At 40.1% G+C, this 21,988-nt stretch overlaps 1 protein-coding gene across 2 annotated transcripts; it reads right to left on the reverse strand.

The window, feature by feature from the left end:
• Window positions 1-574: 574 nt before the first annotated feature.
• Window positions 575-21,390, reverse strand: far1 (fatty acyl CoA reductase 1). 2 transcript variants are annotated; one of them, XM_026310724.1, is made up of 13 exons: window positions 21,238-21,390; window positions 15,043-15,145; window positions 14,601-14,717; window positions 13,694-13,869; window positions 13,089-13,268; window positions 11,788-11,965; window positions 11,354-11,398; window positions 9,917-10,044; window positions 9,740-9,807; window positions 8,310-8,481; window positions 5,461-5,590; window positions 4,876-5,003; window positions 575-4,468 (listed from the first exon to the last, which is right to left on the reverse strand). In XM_026310724.1, the coding sequence occupies exons 2-13, from the start codon at window positions 15,112-15,114 to the stop codon at window positions 4,309-4,311; spliced, it is 1,554 nt and encodes a 517-aa protein (XP_026166509.1). In that variant the 5' UTR covers window positions 15,115-15,145; window positions 21,238-21,390; the 3' UTR covers window positions 575-4,308. The 2 variants fall into 2 exon arrangements, with proteins under 2 accessions (XP_026166509.1, XP_026166510.1); XM_026310725.1 differs by lacking the exon at window positions 8,310-8,481 and adding an exon at window positions 7,584-7,755 and having other exon boundaries at window positions 4,309-4,468.
• Between the last annotated feature and the right edge of the window lie 598 nt (window positions 21,391-21,988).

Genomic DNA, 21,988 nt, shown 5'->3' on the forward strand with positions numbered 1-21,988 from the left:
TATTCTCCTATAGCAGTTAGTACACAAAAATTAAGAGGAAATTATCCACAAAAACCAAACTGCGATTTTTGTATAAGTGCCTTTAATTGTGAGTGGTACCAGTTCAGAAGCTGACAAAGAGCAAGTAAAGTATGTATGTGTATGTATGTGTATATATATATATATATATAAAAAGATTTATATTTAGTCTTCTTGAGACACATAGGCTAAAAAGTGGAACTTTGAATTTTATTTCATAACATTGAATAAATGTACCTTCACTGCATTTATTTTTTTTTCTCTATCACACTTAAAATTTTTAAAAAAACGTCTTATGTTATAGTAGAACAGATTGTGTGTGTGTTTTAAGAACAAATGCAAATTTCCTGATTTTTTTGTTTTTAGTTTTAACCAACAAAAGTCTGCAAAATTAGGATTCTGAAAGAAGGAAAGTCCTGCTCTCAAAATTGTGATGGCCGTTATTCTCAGTGTTTTTATTTGTAGCAGGAAATAAAACCTAGCATTGGTTTTCATAGCAACCAAAAGAGATCAGACCATAGCATTTCTGTGAACCAGTAGTCATGTTACCTGTCCCTGTACAGTCATCCGCTGACCTTGCATAGTTTTTTTTTTTTTTTTGTGATAACCTTTCAAACAATCAAACCTTAACCCCTCTCAAATTCACATTTTAGACTTGACAAATATCAAATGTCAAGTATCAAATACCAAAATGTGCAGATGTTAGAAGAGGTTACCATGGCACGACAGACACGTCTCAGACCAGACACACTGACCTTTGTCATTTCTAGAAATTGAAATTTGAGCCGAGGACAAGCCAATCCTTCCCTTCATAGGGTTAGGGTATAATCCTGAACGGCAGCATTAAATCTTAATGGAGCTGTTCAATAGCCTCCACTTTAATCTGGTTTTCAGATACAGAGATGAAGAGAAGAGATTTGTTATGCACCACAGGAAACAGGTCAGTTGGACAGATTGGGACTAAATGGTCTGTTTTGCTGTCAATCATGCTGACGCTCTCTAGTCTTAGTAACAACTCATCTAAGTCACTACAGTCTAAAGGAATCAAACTTCTGAATCAAGATTTGGTTTCCACACAAAAGGCACCAACTGTTTAACTGATTTGTTTTCTTTTTTTGGGGGGGGGGACAAGCTCCACATAAACAGCATTTTCTGCATCTTAGCTTGTGTTCTCAGTGGTTTGGATTGCTTGGGCTCATTTGGAAAAAGGTGAGATCATATATTTGTCAAACCATCAGGACTTGGATTTTGATTCTCATGCAGCAAACTGGTTAAGCCAGCGTCAATATCTGCTCAAGCCACACCTACAGAGACCTGATAAAGCAGAGCGTCTGGGTTGTTGAGATTTACCAATGTTAAAAGCTTACTTTAGCTTTTGGCTAGAAAGCTTGTGAGTTCAATGAGAATAATGAGAATACTAATGCTACTGATGTTTTTACAATAAACGTGTTAACTTGTGCTTAGCACAGACACAAACCCAGCTATCAGTGCCTTCAAAGTTCACAAATTAAAACTTTGTTTCCTCTACTCTTTTTCAAAAACCCAAGTGGAAATGACACGGTTGTATAATGGAGTGTTTGGAGCAAAAATATTTCCAGGTCTGGCACATTAACTTCCCAAAGTTCCACATAACTAGTGGAGGACTCCAAGTATTTCATGACTAAAACACAAGCTTTGAGGCAGGATTTGAACAGAGCCAGGGTTGAAGTTACCTCATCCTCTGTTTAAAGTCTTTAAGCTATGCCAACCAGCTGATAGCCCTTGTATCATTCATGGCTCAAACATGAGTGCATTCAAATTTCTCAACCAACACTCAGCAAAGCAAGTACATATTTACCGAAATGTCAAAACTACTCCTTTAACTCAAATCACTGCATACTGAGTAAGGACTAATGTGACATGGAAATACTTTACAGACAACATTTCCAGGGTCTTTAATTTATTTGAGTAACAGATTGAGTCAGGACTTCTTCCAAGCAGAGTTAATGCTGATGTTACTTTGTGCATGTTTGATGAACGAACCATTAACACACTTCATGAGTTCCTGACATCAAATGTGAGAACATGAAAAGTACCTGTTCATCCACCTCACTTCTCAAACCTCAAGAAGTAAGAGAAGATGTTTGAGGAAAACCCTTAATCAAGAAAGGACATTGCTTTTTTTCCCAGTACACGAGTATGACGACAACCACGCCCCACCACAGAACTGACCTACCCACTCCCACTGTCACATAGAAACTCAGTAATAGCAAGGTATTATTGCAGGCCCTTCACAAAAACACCTGCATATTAAAGGGTACAGGCAACTATAGTATTGTTAATTTGGTGTTTAAAGAGTTAGATTCTAGCTGACAAAACATCAGGCTGTGGTATTACATTCAGAAAGAGAGACATGTACATACACAGAAACAAGCAAACTCAGCTCTGGAGATCCGGCACTTATTTTCACATATTTACAGCAGTTAAAAGTTGGCATGGTAAGCTTTGGGTCAGTAAAAATAGCCACACAATGTCATTAGCATAAAAATACATTGTTATATTGAGGTCTATGTAAATAGAGCTGTACATAACTATAAAACATAGATCTGGACACGCTTCACATTGTTAGAATATTAAGAAAAGTTCAAGCACAGTTCACTCATACAAGTATTTTTCCACTAATCACATGATGGCTCATGCTATCAAAGTGAAAATCACATTCCTTAATGGCTCCAGGACATTCTCAGAGCAAATCTGGGGGTGGTTGCAAACACAAACAAATATAAGCACATTCTTTTCAAACACACACCCAAAAAAAATAAAATAAAAAAAATAAGACCAGGTGCAGATGTAAACTTCAGGCATGATCACTAAAGACTTGATATGGTTTTGGTAATTACTGTAAAGGAGACAAATCAAATGATGCAAGGATGTGGAAGTAACTCAAGATGTTAGCCAGTGATGAAAATGTACTTCTCCAATTAAACTGAAGAAAAAGAAGCCAAACATGACAGTATTCATCCTCTCACTCCACCTATCTTATCCTCTGCTGAGCTGTGAGTTTAGAGGTACTTTTGAAGAGAGGGGGAGAAACCCCCCCCCCCAAAAAAAACACTTCAAGACTGCCACTAATGACTTTTAAGTTTAATTTCTGAAGATCTGCTGATGTAAGAATGTTTGTAGGCACTGGGCAAAGCCATCATATTGCAATCGACATTGTGCTTGGTCAAAATTAGGGAACTAGCCACTGCAGTTCACTATGCAATGCAGTTCTCCCTGTAGATGTGACTGTCAAGTACATAGAGGGAAGAAAGGCCAATGAGAAACCTTAGTATTTGTAAGCTCCCAGACCCCTGCAATAGTCATCTCTCCTCCCAAGCTGCAACTATGATAATCACTGGTCAAAATGGTTTTGGTCTAGGAGCTGGGGTTGGCGGGTAAAAAGGAGTTGAAACCAAGCAAGCCTTTACTGAGTCAGTGCAGAATCCTTGTTCATCTGCCACTAACCAATTGTGTAAAAGTACAGCTTACACTTTGCTTAACAAATGCTGCTGTCAGATGAAACCCCTAGAAAGCCTTGTTGAAACACTTCCATATGCCCTACTACCATAAAACTGACAGGAACCCAAGGCAAAGCTCCACGGAGAAAAAGGAAACAAAATGAAGCTCTCAGGTGACAGCAGAGAAATGTAACCTACACTGAATTTGAGAGTGGTTTATGCTTCACTTAAAGAAAATATATATATTATACATATATATATATATATATATATATATATATATATATATATAAATAACCTAGAGTACAGAATGGAGTCTGGACTGACTCAAAACCTGCTGTGGATTTGTGCAGCAGATTTGTGCATAGCTTTGTTGTGCAGGCAGAGCAGATAAACGAGATGAAGCAGGTTTTTACACAATGTGCTCTGGAGTAACGCTGGCACTGAAGAGGGACTGGAAGTGAACTGAAAGAGGGCATGTAGTCCTGTTTGCCTTTTTTTAAAAAAAAGAAAAAAAAGTCCAAGTGCTGTCTGAGCAGTAGTCTGAGTAACGCATGTTATGACAAATCCAGATCAGGCTTGTTTGATCAGATAAACATTTAGGCTGCTGTGGACCCCAGGCTTAGCTCTGTCTGTTCATGGTGTTTAACAGTTTCATTTCTTCCTTGAGTGTCAGGGCAAACATAGGGCCATAGACAAATGTAGTACCATTAAAAGCTTTGAGCTCAGGCACCTTTTATAATCCACAGTCAGGTTTTTCTTAATTTCTTCGTCCCTCTGTCTCACCGCCCGTCACCGAGTCGCTAGCTCATTATCTCATGGTGGAGGAAGCTCTGAAGTAGGAGAGGAATTTAAAACAGAGGCTCACCACAAAGTACCAGATGTTTCTGGCCATCTGGGACCGGGCAATGAAAATGCGCCAGATGAGCACCACCAGGATGGTGTTAAAGGTGTAGCGAATGTTCCTCAGCCTGTAAAGACAAATAAACTTCGAATAAGAAGATTCTAATTTGAGAAAAGTGACTGATGTTAAGAACAATAAATGCAAACAACAGATCATGTCTAGTCATCATCTCTAGTCTAGTTCTTGTCATATAAATGTGTTATGTCATATATTTAATTAATGTCAGCTAATGTGTGTGCTGCCACTGTAACAGTACTGAACAATGATTATCTGACAAACAGTTCAGCAGGAGAGCATAACTCACTTCCAATGAAAAAGAGATCAGTCGATAATGAAAATAGTGAAGTAGTAGTATTGGGAAGAATACAACTGCAGTGCTAATGTAGAGATTGATTTACTGTATAGTGACTGAGATGAAATAAGCAGGGTCTGTATGTGCTGACAGATGACGGATGTGAGAGCATCGGTTCCTACTTGTTAAGGTGCTTGCGTGCAGCAGGCAGGCCTGACAGCTCTTCATTCAAGACGTATTTTTTGGTGCCCATGCAGTAATTTTCCATGTACTCTGCCCAATGGAGCTGCCGCACATCAAAGTTAAACGTCTACAGGAGTAAAAAAAAAAAAAAAAAAAAGAAAGAACAAAAATCAGTATTTTATTTATATATATATATATTTATACACACACATACCTATAGATGGAGAACAGTAATCCTCCCTGAAGTTATCAATATAAATTACATATTTGAAATTAAAAATCACAATACATTTAATTTCTTTAATAAAGTGTAAAAAGGATTGTCACACTAAAAGTCAGTGAAGTCCGAGTATTTCACCAACAAACCATCAAGAAATGCAGATTCTTCCAGTCACCCAGAACAATGTCTCTGTTCACCACAAACTGATGCCAGCAATGAATGAATGACTAGCCAGCCTACTACCAGACAGTGGTTAATCTGTGTGCCAGTGTGTCGTGGGTTTGGACATGGACAAAGTGTGAATTATATATCAGTTATATATCAGACAGTTCTATTTAACAAGTTCATTGTCAGAGGTTGCTACCTTCTTATCCTCGGGGCTCATCTGGGACAACAGCATGGTCACATTGTCAGTGTTCCACACCCACGAGTGACTGGTAAAATACTCCAGCACCATCATGGCTTTGTGGAGGCGAGTGATCGTTTTCATCATCCTAAGATTATCCAGCAATGGACATGAGGAAAAAAATAGTAAGGACAATAAAAATTAAATGGATAAAAGATGAAAATATAGGGCCAAAGATAAGACGATTAACAAAACACAATTTCAAGATGAAGCAGGAAGAGCAGTATAAAGCATGGTAAATAAGCGCAGTGGAGAGATGGGAGTCAGGGAAGGACAGACAGGAAGCTATGGAGTAGTATGGAATAATTGAGGGTGTGAGGGAGGACAGAAGCAATAATAAAGACCAGGACAGGGTTCCATTGTGTTGGATGAGAGGACAGAGATAGAAATCTATTTGAACCACAAAGTTAACCCAGTTAAACCAGTTAGACTACAAAGAAAGTTGTAGAAACCCACTGCTACAAAAGAGACTTCTCTACTATAATGCTCTTCAAGTTTAATATTTCATGGGATGTTCATGTGATTGGTCAAATACGTATGCCAATGACAATCTGAGTTACAGTGCTAGTAGTTTGCACACCTCTTTAAACTGATGTTGGACTATTCTTGAAGTCCTTCAGTTTACCTGAAGAAGTGGAAAAAAAAAAAAATCAAACTGGGAACCAATGTTCACTGGACAGCACCTATATGAAATTTCAGCAGTAGGAGTTATTAAAAAGTGGCTTTGACGTGGGCTGTCCACATTTCTGTGTCCAATTTTTATTATCGTAAAAATAACTAGTGTACAAGAAGCTTCAACATCAAGCTGAGATAGTTTCTAGTTTGATAAAGATTTTACAGATTTGCTAAATAAAGAGGGTTGTTCAAACTTTTTCATAGCACTGTAAGCAATCAGGGTGGTGAATTTTCCCCTTATCAGCTGAGGACTAACTGGACTTAATTTTGGTGCAGACCAGGAGATCACACAACACACTGAACCCAAACAATCAGAGGAAAAATAATGAAAATTTGTGGGACTGGGACTACTTTAGCTGAAGAGCAAAGTTTATATAAGCTGTCCTCCTGTTAACACAAGTAAATCCAGTTAACATACCTCATTTTCTGAGTTAGTTCATTCACTGGATCAGAATTTAAATGATTGAAATCCACATAAAATTTTATTTTCACCAGAGAGAATTAGTAGCAAGAACACCAGTACCCATTATTGTGAATATAAGAGTTTCTGAGTCTTCAAACTGCACATTGTTATTGTGTGGACTCCAAACTTGAAATAGATGAGTAATGAGTAACGGCTACAAAATGCCCTATTTGCAACCATTTATAAAATTTAATTGGCCAGGTTACAATAATAGGCTTTTCATATTTGGGATGAGATGTCACTTTAAACATTACAATGAGGCAGAGGGAGATGACTCAGAGTCCTCCTGTGGAGAAGGATGATTCAGAAGATGTGACAAACATGCAGCATTGATCAGCATATAGAAGCAGAGATAATTATTACTTACAGCTGGTGACCCACCCGTTTGGGGTCTGATTATACCCCTACAATGTGAGTTAGTGAACTAAGCCAAATTCATTTCAGTTTAAGATGCAATTTGGCCAAAGACCTATTTGCGTTATAAAAACCTATCACTTGGCACTGTGAAGCATTTCACCTCTGAAATATATTTGGCAAGAAAGAAAAACGTGAAGTAATAACGTGAAGAGAACACTGAAAAGTGGACACCACTTGGTTTGCATGCAAAGGGGTGGTTTACTGTCAACTGAACCCTTTGACAAGTCCATTTCTGCTGAAGGATTCCACATGATTGGGTGAGACGTGGGGTGACAATAGATGTCATGTTCACAGCAATGCTTGTGCACAAAAAAAAGCTCATCTTTAAATAAACAGATAAAGACTAGCAAAGCTGAGAACATGTGCTGACAAACCAAATCGTGTCATCATGACACTGTTTAATAACAGCCTGAATGATGCCACATAAAAACACAGCAAACTTAAGGTGGGGAGTGGGGGGGGTGGAAAATTGCTGGAAAGGTTTGGGCTGACTGGCAGGGGAGAGAGTGGCAATTGGCAACCTTACCGGGGCTTGCGGCCTGTCAGCCAGAGATAGCCATCATAGAGCAGGGCTGGCAGCGTGTGGCTGACAGTGGTCCAGTATTGATTAGTAAACGGGTTGGAGCGCAGATTGACATTGGGCCTTCTGAAGGCCTGCTCTAAGGGATTGGTCTTGAAGGTCATGTTTATACAGTACTCTGTAGGAGAGAGATACACATGTGACAGCACAAGGAGGACAGATAGGACGGAATGAAGACGAATGCGCATTTCCCCCTCTTACAGGCAGTAGGTAAGAGGCAGGTCCTGTGTAACAGCAAGACCAATGCCAGGCAGTCATAGCATCAGCAGGCCCCATGACATATGAAGGGTCTTCAGTTAAAAGGGCTAACACCTGGGTTGGGTTCCCAAACATGTCTTCAGCCTAAGGTTCACCTTAGTCCATTCACCAGCTGATCTAAAATGACCTCAGTGCAGACATTTTGGGACCTTGCTTGAATATACCAACATTGCAGCTAGCATGAAGAGTGCAGAACCCATCAGCAACCTCATCTGTGCAGGAGAGCAGTTGGGTTATACATTCTTCAGCTTTAAACGAAACGACACACAAGCATCCTTCAACACATTAGCATAGCAGTTATGACATTAGGCTACCAAAGTGCCAGAAGTTAAGCAGCAAAGGTGAGTGTGTTAGGGGGGGGTTTGGTGTCAAAACAGAAGCAGTGTGGCACGTCTGAGTAGGCGATGAGGTTACCTGGGCTCCCGTCCAATCAGCCTGAGGTACAGATCATAGAGGAAGGCTGGAGCCTTGTGGCTCACAGCAATCCAATACTGATTGATTAGGTGATTGGATGTGAGATTAACATTGGGCCGGCGGAAAGCCTGCTCGAGGGGGTTCCTCTTGAATGTGGCTATTACATGGTACTCTAAGAGACAGAAGGTTGTTCAACACAAGTCAAAGAACAGTTCAAAATTTCTAACATATTTGTCTGTTCATATCTAACCATAAGGTTTAGTCCTGTGGGTAAATACATCCTGCAATTTCCATTTAAATTTAAAAACCTAAAAATAAATACACAATGGATTAAAATCATACTAAAGCTTCACAGAAAGCAACTACGTGGCGAAACAAGCTCACCAACAACATCCGTTAACAGCTGCTCTTGAGCCTTTCATTAATCACACCACCTTTCTCGGCAGATTGCCCAGTTACCATGCAAGTTTCTATTTTTCTGGTATTTTGCCAACTTCTGTTTCCAGGTAAAAACTGAATCTGCACACAAGATCTAGGTGTGCCATGCCAGCAGTGGCTAATGTAGACTTAACCCATAACAGAGGTTAAAGAAGTCTGGTAAGCTCAATTTTTTCTCCACAATGTTTTCCATTTTCAAACTTCGGCCCCAACAGATGGTGATTCAAGCAACATCACTTAGTTTGAATTTATCAGACTTTTCTTCTCCCTGTGGAGCTACAAAAGTCTACAACTGGAATACAGTGTAGTTCCTGTTAAAGTGCTGAAACTTCTACAAGTTTCAACATCTACAAATCTATGAAGACTGGGTAGACTATCAACTGAAGATGTGAAGGTGTGGTTACTAAATTGAATTTTATGGTCAAACATGCCAACTACAGTTTCCAAGATTGAAAATATACCATATTTTCCGGCCTTGCACTTTTTTTTTTTTAACCTCTCTGGCTTCCAGTAGTAGTGAAGCAACTTATATGTGAGTAGTATATAAGTATCTATTCTCTAGTCTCATATTCCAGTCCTCGAGGGCCACTTTCCTACTTGCTTTCCAACAATCCCGGCACTGCCCACTGCTGATTTCCTTGGATCAGGTGTGTTCGGCCAATCAGAGGCTGCAAAGATACAAGCAGTACAGTGGCCCTCGAGGACTGGAGTTTGAGACCCCTGATCTATTCTGTATAGTTTTGCAAAAAGATCAAGTGTGATGACTGAGGGAAATCACTTCCAAACAATGCATGCCTGCTATTTAAGGGTGTGATAAACTCCACAAACGCTCCAGCTCAAAAGGAGAATGAACTGTTGAACAAAAGCTATTCTGGGTGTGTTAAAGGCAGTGAATCATATTACACTTATTAAATGCTGCATTTTAAGCATATAAGCCTTTATTGTTGATGGCTTGAACAACGGCTGTGTTTAAGTAAGAAAAGATGTCATACCAACTTCTCCCCAGTGAAATGGGTTGATTCCACCTGTTGTGCAGTTGTACACCAGAACGTTTTTATGCCTGTAAAGAGGGAAACTTTTAATGACTTCAAGTGTAACATTAAAATACAACTTCATATTCAAAACAAAGTTCACAAGGTGCATATGAGGACATGTGTGCCCTGCCAAACCTGCTGGTTAACTGTGATCCAGAGTACCAGGCTGCAGCTAGCGTGGCGTTGATGACCACATCTACAGGCACCAGATCGGCCACAGCATTGTTAGACGCTCTCATCGTACGCAGGATCCCTTTACCAGCCTAGATAGGGAAAGACCATTAATACAGGTGAATCTGCATATGGCACAGCAAGGATGGGAGTGTCTGACTACCACTTTTAGCCAAACACTCCAGAGCTGAGCTTAATGGAAGGGTGACCACAAGAAAGCCCTTGCTTTCAAAAAAAACAAAACAAAACAAAAACAAAAAAAACGGGTAAGAACGTCTTCAGTTTGCCAAAAGGCACGTGCATGCATTGATTCGTTGTCAGATGAGACTAGAACTGAACTTTTTGGCCATCAAGGAACACTGTCTGGCACAAACCAAAGACGTCTCATCACCCCAGAACACCATTCCTACAATGAAGCATGGTGGTGGCAGTATGCTATGAGGATGTTTTTTCATCAGCAGGTACTGGGAAACTGGTCAGAATTGAAGAAGAGATGGATGGTGCTAAATACAGGGCATTTCTTGAAGAAAACCTGTTTCAGTCTGCCTGAGAGTTGAGACTGGGAAGAAGGTTCACCTTCCAGCAGGACAATGACCCAATACACTGCCAAAACAATGTTAAACAAGTTTAGGACAGACGGACACTGTGAATCACTTTTGGCACTGTGGTAAGAGTGAAAGTCACAGTTAATCCAAGATTTTGGATTTTTTTATTACATTAAAACAAATTTTAATGTAATAAAATTTAAGATCATTAAAATGTCATCACAAAATGTGACTATTTTTATTACATGTATAGCAAACTTGTTAAAAGGTTGACATTCAATGATAAAATTGTAAAAACAGACTTCATATACCTTTTCTAAAAATACAACTAATCAAAGACAATTGAGTAATCAATTGAAATATTCATTTGTTGCATCACTATTATTGATTATTTCTAATTGATTCTTTTAAGATGCACTTATGCTCAAATCTTTCCCCCATGATGTTTTCTTTCACCTACAGAGGAAGCTCAGTCAGCTCAAAAAGAAAATACGGCTTGTTTAAACTATCAAAACTCCCTTCGTGTTTGAGGAACTTGTTTGACAGCATAGCAACCTCCTGAAATGTCCTGAAATGTCAAGTTTTAATTTGAAGTAGAGTTTGAACAATTACCTTCACTAATATGTGACAAAAAAAATTACATGGACACTAATTTTAATACATTTGATTTGCAAGCAAAAATGCCAAATGTTGCCTATTATACAAAGAATCATTGTGTGCTTTGTATAATTACCATAGGCATTTAAATATTTTCTGAGATCTAATTAAAATCAAAAAAAGATTTGCCACTCATTTGTTCAGAACACTACTGACAGACCTTTGTTGGAACACCTGCAGTTTTCCTCACAGTACTTACGGCAATGAATATTCCACTTGGTCCATTGAAGTTGTCAATCCAACCCTGTGGGAACAAACAATGAGAAGCAGCCTAAAATTACCACTGACATGATTACATTGAAACACCACAACGGTGTCAATGGTTGAAAATGCAAACATGTTTCAAATATTAACAGATTGTTAAAATCAAGCTATATACATAATGATCTTTATATCAAACTTATAACGCCCTTTCTCCAATTTTACCTGGTCCAGCCACAAAAACTAGCACAGCATTTTAATTTTTACATCACAACTTGTATGCTGCTTATTAAGTCAATTTTTTTTTGTCCTGTGTTGATCTCATGTTGCAGTGGCTTCTTATTTTCTTCTTTCGACCCACCCACTATGACAACAGCTATTAGAGCTTCATTCAAAGCACTCAATATAACACTAATAGCTGGAATCACTCACTGGGAAGGGTTCTTTCCAGCTGGCTCCAACTATAGAGGGTCTGACAATGGCTACGTTGAGGTCTCCAGCCTCCTGCTGCACCAGATACTCAGCCAAGGCTTTAGTGTAGGTGTAGGTGTTGGGGCGTGCTCCTATCAGCTTGGGAGTCAGTGTTGACACAAGATCGTCCTCCATCCAGCTGGGGGGGTAGAGAAAATCTTTTCAGTTTCTTCAACCTTTAAGAGCACAAGTAGAAACAGCTAATACTAATTCTGTCTTCATCTTCTTGTCTGCCCTGGAAGTAGCAATGTGTCAAGTTAAGTGCACTGATATCTGCTGCCAGTGTTCAAAAACCGGACCTTTTTTTTTTTTTAATCTAACACAGTGTGAAGAACAGAAGACTCTACTACTGCAGTCTCACAAACATGAGCTGTTACTTACATAGCAGCACTTTTGGGATCATTCTCTTTCCACACAGTATTTGGTCATGTTTCTGTCATACAGTCAGTGTGATGAATGTGACTCATTATTTGTATTAAGTGTTTGTAACAGATAGTTGTACAAGTTGTTTTTCTTAATGTGTTAATATTTATTTATCCACAACTGTTATTGTGGTTAGTAACAATCCATTTTCTGGGTTTCTGTGTTCAATTTACTTTTACTGTACATCGCCCACTTCCTAGATACTCCACACTTTTGCCTTTACATTCTCGCCCTCTGTTTATGCATTGTTGTTACTGTTGTTTTAATGCACTCTATGTACTTCATGCTGTATGCTTCCTTTTCTCTCTGTAAGGTGACCTTGAGACTTTGAAAGGCGCCATGAAATAAAATGTATTATTATTATTATTTTAAATTCAAAATACCTAGACATCAATGTGAATCAACAAGGTCTGTCAGTCTGCACACCATCCACCTCTACACTGATCCCTCACAAGCATTGCTGTACACGGAGTAACTCAGAATCTCACTAATGTTTTACTAATGTATCTTAACAGCTGAGACTGGCAGCTTCTTCAACATCAGTGATACTAAGCAGCCATTTACTGGCCTGCCAGGGCTAAGTCGGCATGCTGAATGCATCACTGCCATTTATCTCGATTATACTTGCGTACTTGGTCTTCATGCATCCAGCAGTATGTATGTATGTGTATATATGTGTGTGTATATATATATATATATATATATATATATATATACACACACACACACATATATATACATATATATACATATATACACATATATACATACACACACACACATGCATCACCATAGTTCGAGTGTGCCAGAGCTGTTGGAAACAGCACCAATCAGCTTACTCCAGAGTATCGATGAGTTTGTGGTAGTCTATGGGAGGTGGATAGATGATTTCCTCAATGAGTTCTTGGTCACAGTTGGCATAGGCTGTGGAGATGTGGATGAAGATCTCTAGATGCTTCATCTGGTGGGCCAATGCCAACATCTTCTGGGTGGCCAGGACATTGAGCTGCATCGCATCTCTGACAGAGAAAGCAGAATTAAAAGTTTGACACATATGAGAGGGAAAAAAAAAAAAGTTCATAATTTCCTGTCCCCAGGGAAAAAAAAAAAAAAAACTGAAAAGTCATCACAGTTAATACTCAGTGGAGGTGTTTATAGATAAACTATGTCACATTTTTGTAAGGAAGAAACATCTCAACCAGTGGAACAGCCTGGTTCAAGGATGTACTGAATAGTTTCTGGACAGCAGTGAAGCTCTATAGCACAGAAAAAACTAAATCAGGTCAAGTCAAAATTTCTTTCTAAAGCAAATTTAAACAAATAAAAAAAATTAAAAACACACACCACCTAAACCCAGAATAGACATACACTAAAGCATCAAAAAGCACACATTACAAGTCAAGATGTCTAGCAAAAACAAAAACAAAAAAAAACGATAACTCACTTGAGCGGTTCATTAAAGCGAACGGTGGCAGCACAGTGGAAGACGATGTTAATATTCTCAGCAAGGATGCTCTGATCCTCTTTACTCAGATCCAGCTTTGGCTGTGTGAGGTCGCTGCTCAGTGCAATGATCTTCTCTGCAAAGCCTGGCTGCTCTTCTTGCAATCTTTCAAACAACTAAATGAAAACATGAAGTCAAAATTTCCATACATAGTACAGTGGAAGTACAGGTAAAAAAAAGTCTTGACATATTAGGTTAGAATGTAAATTCAACAGCAAACAAGCAAACTAGTTCATTTTGCTCTAATGCATTTTCACAAGCAAACAAGCCATACCGTATGACATAACTGTAGTGCCAATCTAGTGCTGCTGTATTTATAATTCATCACTTCAGTTGTTCTTTGATGTTTAACAAGAAGGCATGGATGGATGTGTCCCAGACTATTATGGTCATAAGTAAATAAAACAAGGAATTTTCATTGTTGGTAAAGTAAATGCAGCAGTTAAGTCAGCGGTTAGTGCAGCATAAAACTAAACTTGTGTCCTCATCTAAACCAAACTATCTCCATAGCCCAACACTGAGCATGCATCTTAGTGTTATCAAACAGGGTGTTCGAACCATGTTTGACTTTAGGGCAAGTTTAGAACATGTGTAAACCCATTGCACTTTGCTGCATTTTCAGCAACTGAACAAGAGAAATTAAAGGGCTTGACAGGTTACAAAAGAGAAATGGATTTCACTGAAACCGTGAAAAGCATGCAATAAATGCAAAAGAATGTGCTTCAGTTGAAATTCACTGCAACCAGCTTGTGAAGGTTAGGTTCTAGCATAGCACAAGCATGTCCTCCTTTTGCTTCTTTGCTCCATTTAAACACCTATCAGACCATCTACTTAGCCCATGTCTCACCTTGCAGTTGATCATGTCGACAATGCGAGCCTGGGGACTCTGGCCAGCTTTTGATCGGACCATCACATAGACAGCTTTGACTCCTGGGCAGGACCTCAGCAGTTTCTCCAGAAGAACCTTTAATATTGATGAAGTTAAGATAAGATGCTTTGACTTGGGATTACGCAGTGAAGAAATGTAGAAAATCATCTTTACCCACCACATAATTGTTCACTACAGAAGTAAAAGAATTTAACTAGTTTATTAAATTAGAAACGTGACTGAGGTTCAAGAACAGGGCATTTCTTTCTCCACAAAATCACATACAGAACAAACTGGCTGCTGTTTAGCAGAAGGCAGAAGCAGAACCACGGTCTTTGCCACATTTAACAACCTTTTGCTAGGTAGCATACATTGCTTGGTTCACCCTACTGGCTACTTGCCTATTTAGCTACTACTGTACCTTGCCCATGAAGCCTGTTGCTCCAGTTATCAACACATTTTTCCCTGCATAGTATTCTGGGATGTTCACCATGATGTCTGCAGTCCTGTGAGTACTTCAGCACCTGCACAGAGGAAAAGAGATTAGAGTTGTGAGACTAACATCAACCCTGACCTTACGCTACATATAAGGTTGAATGAATTAAAGATCCACTATAAAAAGTCATGAATGTAGCTTAACAAGACATAAAAACTTGTGCAGACCACAGCACACCTACAGACTCTCAAACTCAACTTTTCATTCAAGAGCAAGCATCAGGCAAAGTGACAAGTCATTTTTATTAAAGGCCTAAGTAGGGCAAAAAAAAAAAAAAAAAACACCACCATCATCCATGTCATTTATTTTCTCAAGACCTAGTGAAAAATGCCCATTGTAATTTCAATTTTTTTCTAGCAAAACTAAAATCTGAACAGATAACTTCCCTGTCGTAATATATAATAATTACTTATTCCCAGGCATTTTAAACAAGGTCTACCTCATGGGAAAATAAAATATTTAGTGCTTGAGCAGGCTCATAAATCATAAAACACCACTTGAGTAATTTATGTGCTTGACAAGGGCTGTTCTTGTGAGCTAGTGGGTGTTAAGACTTGATGAAAAAAAAAAAAAAAAAAAAAAAAATCTGTGCAAAGCTTTAGTCAGTCAATCTGAAACTAATAGTTGACAATTACAGCCATTTGGAGTCTAAAGCTTAAACTATATGCAGGGTTTTAAAAAAGTAGATCACACTAAAGCCATTTTTGGTATCCATCTTGATATGATAAAAATGCAAACCGATATTAAATTCTTTGATTATACTTATTACTGTTTAAGAATTAGCAGCATCACTGCCCAGTTAAAACAGTTATTCAGCTTTGCAAACAGTGAAACTAGAAAATACTCAGACTGGAGGTTGCAGGTCAGTGGTTACATTTCAATTCTCATTCTTGTGATGTTGAAAATAAGTTCCTTAAAAGCAATGTAAGCATTTCTCATTTCCAAATTCTAAATGTCTTGTCAGTTTTGTAATGAGTTTGTCTAAACAGAACTCTAAAAACAAGCTACATCTCAATACCACCAGTCTGAAGACAAAAATAATTTAAATAAGACCCCTCCTGCTTCAAACAATCCACATCTATCCCAGTTCCTCAGAAGCCCCTCCATCACTGGACCGAATGATTACAGACCTGTCGCTCTATACATCTGTAGTCATGAAGTCCTTTGAGAGACTGGTGCTGACCCACCTGAGGGACATCACAGGCCTATTGAGGGACTCCCTGCAGTATGCCTACTGGGTAAACAGGTCAATGGAGGATGCAGTTGAAATGGCACTGCATTACATCCTGCAACATCTTGACCCCCCAGGGACCTATGCTCAGGTGCTGCTTGTGGACTTCAGCTTGATATTTAATACCATCATCCCAGACATTGTCCGTTCCAAACTCGCCCAGCTCACTGTGCCAGCCCCACAGACTGGAGGCATCAGGTGGGGCTGGGGAAAACCACACCCAGCACCCAGTCAATCAGCACAGGATTCCCCAGGGATGCGTTCTCTCCCTCCCTGCTCTTCTCCCTCTACACCAACGACTGCACTTCAGGAGACCCATTTTTTAAACTCCTGAAGTTTGCAGACGACACAGTAGTCATCTGTCTTATCCAAGATTTTGCCAAATTCGCAACAACCTGGAAATTACTACCCCCAAAAACTGTGGAGATGACGGTGGAATTCAGGAGGAGCCCCGCTATGCTATACTACCCTCTCACCACTGTATCAGCAGCGGACACCTTCAAGGTTCTGGGATCCACAATCCCCCAGGACCTGAAGTGGACACCTAACATCAGCTCCACCATTAAGAAGGCATACCAGAGGATGTTCTTTCTGTGTCAGCTCAGGAAGTAGAAAGTGCCTCACGGGCTGCTGGTACAGTTCTACAGCGGAATCCATGAGTCTGGTCTTTGCATGTCCATCACTGTTTGATTTGGTTCAGTATCCAAACACGACACAAACAGCTCCAACAGCCAATCTGGCCTGTAGAAAGAATCACTGGTGCCAACCTGCCCTCCACCCAGGACCTGTACACCTCATAAGTCAGAAGGAGAGCAGAGAAGATTTTTGCAGACCCCCCACATCTGAGTCACAAATTGTTTGAACTCCAGGCAAACAACCAGGCACAAGGACAGTTTCTTTCCCCATCATATTACACTGATGAACACTTAACACTTCCATGTTGTCTGACAACAGAACACTGAACAACCCCCAGTGGGGTAAATGTCTAAGTGCAATAACTGTGAATAACAACTCTAAATACTGTATCTATAAGAACTGTAAATATACAACAATTACTCAGAAGCTCTTCTATTCTCTGGACTTGACCTACCAATTTTATTTCTATCCTTATTCTATTTGTATTCTCTTTCTACCCCCCCCTTATGTTTAATTAATCTATGTACATATTGTGTGAACTGCTGTGCACAAGCACAATAAAAGCCACTGTACTGGAATCAAATTCCTTGTGTGTCCAACATACTTGGCAATAAACCTGATTCTGAAATGAAATTTCTTCATACAGAGCTTCTCTTCCTATACAGCCGCACTAAAGCACTAAAGACAACAAATAATGCTAAAAACTCAACTGTTAGTGAAAGATGGCAGTAAATGAATATTTTCTGCTACTATGACAACAGCACTACTATGGCTGCGTGGGCTCTGAGCCCCCATGGAACGAAGTGAAGAACAGCTCCTTGCATCACTCTGCTGTCCCTCTGTGGATGCCTGCGCAGGCTCTGCCCATGCTGCAATGTACGGTTTGCTGCATCAAATCCTGTGCCAAGTGGCCTGCCACAGATGTACTCTCTCAGAGCCCGACTGACTATGGTCAAGCTGCACTGATCAGATTGCTTCACAGATTCTCACATACCTCTGAGCAAACTAACCCAGATGTCGTGGCATTCGGAGAGCAGCGTACAAGAATGTTGCTTCAGCATTCATTCTGTGCATTCCATCATTTCCTGACTGTGTTCAGACACTCCCAATTTCTGTCATTACGACAGGCTGATGGGCGTAGGTATTGTCAGAATTATTTCTGTGCAGACCTTTGAGCATTTATCCACTTCCACAGTTAGCACTCATGTTGTGTAAGTAACATGCAATGCAAAACCAACTGCACAGTATACAAAAACAACAATGAACAAAGGGTTGTGTTTGACTCGCACTGCAAACTCATGCCCATGTCCTGCCCTGGCAAAAGCTCCAGCTCACGCAGCAGGCCAGAAAACTGTGGTCTAAGACAAACTTCGTGTTTCTGCGCACTTAAAATACCCCCTGAAGAACATAGGCTTAATTTTGTTGTGCCTCTGCATGCACAAAGTGTATAAAGCCAGCATGTTACCTGTCCTGCATAACATGATATTGACAGTGTATGTATGCATGTAGTACAGTAATCTACACCGCTTCTTAGTTTTGTTGTTTTTACAATGATTATGCCAATAACACTCCAGATAGACATGACACTAACACACATCAGATTAGGTCTTTTGGTATGTTTTTTTGCCTGTGTGAGATGTACTCTCACAGCTGAAAGTTCAGAGAGGCTGGAGACCAGTCTAAAGTTGAGAGGCGACAAATCTGCAGATCAGGATCCCAATACAGCTGAGAGGCATCTTTGGCTGGGATGAGGAATTACTGCAGGCCAGTGAGGTGATGCTGCATTCATTGGCAGGAGTATACTAGAGCTCATGTTTCGTCCTGCTGCCTACAAACCAAACCAAACGAGTCCATATTTGAGAACACAAACTGGTGTTTGTCCTGAAGGTCTTCTGATACAACAAGATAATGTTCTGAATAAGTCACTGCCTTTTTGTGCATATCAGGAAAAGAAAAAAAAAAAGCAGAATTGGGATAAAAGCAGGTAAAAGCATCTCTGCCTCTGAAGTATTGCCTGAACTGAGAACCTGACACCCTCTTGTAGTTTTTCCAGCCAACACTGAAAAACTAAAACCTGGTTTGTTTGCATGCTAAAACAGAAAGCACAGTAATTTTTGGCCTAAGCCCAGCTTGGACCAGCTGTAGCCTTATAATTGAGTGCCTGTAAAAGAGCTACTGTAGCTTACAGTGAGGCAGGCAGCAAGTTGATCCCTGATGCCACTGCTTCACTCTGAATAATTGATCACACACATGTTTAAACTGGGCACCTGTGGCTGAGGTTAAATATTTTGCAGATAAATGAAACCTTAAGATTTGACAAACAGGCTCGGAGGAGCATCAATATAATGTGAAAACCCACTGAGCAAAAAGGAAAATCTTGAGTTTAAAGATGTCCAGACTTTGTTACAAAGACACCGACTTAAAACATCAATACTACACACATACAGAACCCAATCAGCATCTCACGCCGTGATGACTCAAAGGCAACAGAGTCAGGCCATAGTGAGTGATCAACACTGAGATCCTGTACTACAACCTGTGCCACGTTGAGAAATGCCAGCGTCCTGTTCATAATGACGCCAAACAGCATGCATGCCTTTGCATGAGACTTGTATTTCAGGTCAAATCATCGACATGCGTTAGAAGACATGAGCAATGTCTTAAAGTGACACAGTAGCTCTTTCTACTGTGCATGGTCTTAAGAAAGTCTTTCCCATTGTACTAATAGTAGATAGGCTCGTATGTCAAAGTGATCTGTGAGGTAGAGATCTCTAGGTGTGTGTTTGATGATTTATGCTCAGATGATTAAATAGCTCTGTAATCTGGGAATTACTGGTCATCACAAGTCTGTTCTAACTCAATGACATCAATAATATCTTTGGAAAACAGGTAAATGACAAAGATTTCACAGGTTATTATTACCTTGGCATCTTAAGCCTGATGGGGCACCATTCCCTATGACCCTCCAAACAGTGCCAGCGCTATTTTCCCCTCAATATATCCTGGGTGCTGTGCTGACCTCTAAATGGGTCAAGCACTTCCATTTTGTGAGTATTTGATGGATGTTTGAAGTGTGTGAATGACATCACAGAAAATAAGCAGAAGTCTACCAAATCAGTATGACAGTAGCCCATATAAAATACTACTATTAACACTATGCAATGGAAAAATGAGTTTTAATGATTGACTGTTCTCACTGATTATGATTGTTACTGTTTCTTACTGTATTCTTGTTTTTTTAGGTTTCACAGGTTTTCATTTACAGGTTGATTCACAGAGTTCACCAAGGCTCATGTGTTTTTCATAATCATATCTGATGTTTATGTTCTTCCTGACCCAGTATAGTCTGACACTAAGGGACACAGTGTTCTCAAGGATGTTGGTGAGGAGTATCTGGGAGAAAGGTTCCTTAGGACACTAGGTGTGAGGAAGGGACAAGTATAACAGAGCACTCCCAGGATGGAGGGTTAACTGTCGAATGAGAATATAGACAGCACAACTTTTCAGAATTCAGGTAGAGAAACACCCTGACACAACACCTGTGCTGTATGAAACAAACCAAACTTTGTCTCACACTGACAATAATTATGCTTGTAATGCTCTCCTCTTCAAGGCTGGCAACTAATTTTTTAGCACAGAAAAGTCGAGTAGAGGCGGGAGAAGACGTAACTTAACGTTAAAGCTCCATCAGCGTCGATCTTTAAAAAAACAAACAAACAAACAAACAAAAAATCTACTTTATGGAGACAAGACGTGGTTCGCTCTGTGGCTGCACGACTACCCCCTAAAACTGGCAGCACAATACTGCAGAGCCCGGACATCATAACGGGGACACTCGGGTGGATGTTGTGCTTCGACATTAGTTACGGCAAAGCCTGGGAGCACATTAAGAGTTAAAAGCCACTGCAGTCCACCTTCCTCGTTTAAGCGCCTTAATAAACTAAAAGTGTGGTCCCCGAGAGGCCGTGAAGAGACTGGCAGCTGCATTGGTGACTGCCTGTGACATTTAACGCTAAATGTTCGTGAAGTCTGGCTTGGTCCCCGTGTCTGCGTGTTTCTTCAGCACTAATGTTACACGGTACAGTCTCGGTTGGCCACCCTGCCTTCTCTGGGCGCATCTCCCCACACGCGTCCACACGTTGGAGACGCCCGTCACAGCACCACTTCACTCTTTAAACCCGCTAATCAGGCGGATCGTTTAAGGACTGTAGGAACCAGGTAGATCCTGGGCGCAACGTCACAGGAGTACGTACCCGAAATATCGATGTTTCCCCCCGGCTCTTGAACTTCGAAGTCTGCGTGGCTGAGCTGCAGCGTGTCCCGCTGAAAATGAAGCGGACACTCAGCAGGAAGCCAGCGGCCTGGGCGGATAACGTATCGCGGTGACGTCAGCAGGACAACGGTCTCCGGCAGAGATTCAGCTGGTGGAGAGGGCTCACTCCGCCCGCTTTCACCTCGTCTAAAAAAAAAACTTCTGCACAGGGATCACAGATATTATTAAATGGAGTCTCAGAAATCTAAGCCATCAAGAAACTCTAAACTCTCTCCACTGTATCAAATAATTAGTACATGCCAAGGTCAGGGGGTTACCTAGGCCCTACCCGGTTTTATTTTCTCTGACCAGTAGATTGTTTTCTTGGTGGCTATAATATCGGTTTAGTAATATTAGCCAGCTTTAGACAGCCAGACAAAACTTTTACAGCCAGGCCCCGATTGACTGCTCAGCTCTATGTGAAATGAGCGGCTGTTTCCAAGTTTACACTGTGTACAAAACATTGCAGTTGCATTGTATATACAAGAAATAGACCTCTAGGCTAATCCTGAAACAAAGCACTGACCCCAGGTGAGAACAAAAAGTTAAAAACTGTATTTTGAGCTTAGTTTGCATTATTCACATTCTGGATGTATGGTGAAAAATAACATTTCTTGTTTGTTTGTTTAGGGGGTTAACAGTTTAAATCTACAGAATTGAGAGATGAGTCCCTCCCTATTTTACATTAGAAA

Source organism: Mastacembelus armatus, chromosome 6 (genome assembly GCF_900324485.2).
Source record: "Mastacembelus armatus chromosome 6, fMasArm1.2, whole genome shotgun sequence".
In the NCBI taxonomy this organism is placed as follows: domain Eukaryota; kingdom Metazoa; phylum Chordata; class Actinopteri; order Synbranchiformes; family Mastacembelidae; genus Mastacembelus; species Mastacembelus armatus.

Bases quoted from the DNA above. Each gene is read 5' to 3' on its own strand.
- far1 (XM_026310724.1), bottom strand. From the start codon at position 15,114: ATGGTGAACATCCCAGAATACTATGCAGGGAAAAATGTGTTGATAACT. The intron at 14,718-15,042 runs GTACAGTAGTAG...TCAATATTAAAG, and splicing joins CAACAGGCTTCATGGGCAAG to GTTCTTCTGGAGAAACTGCT. The intron at 11,399-11,787 runs GTGAGTGATTCC...TTGTTCCCACAG, and splicing joins GCTGGAAAGAACCCTTCCCA to GGTTGGATTGACAACTTCAA.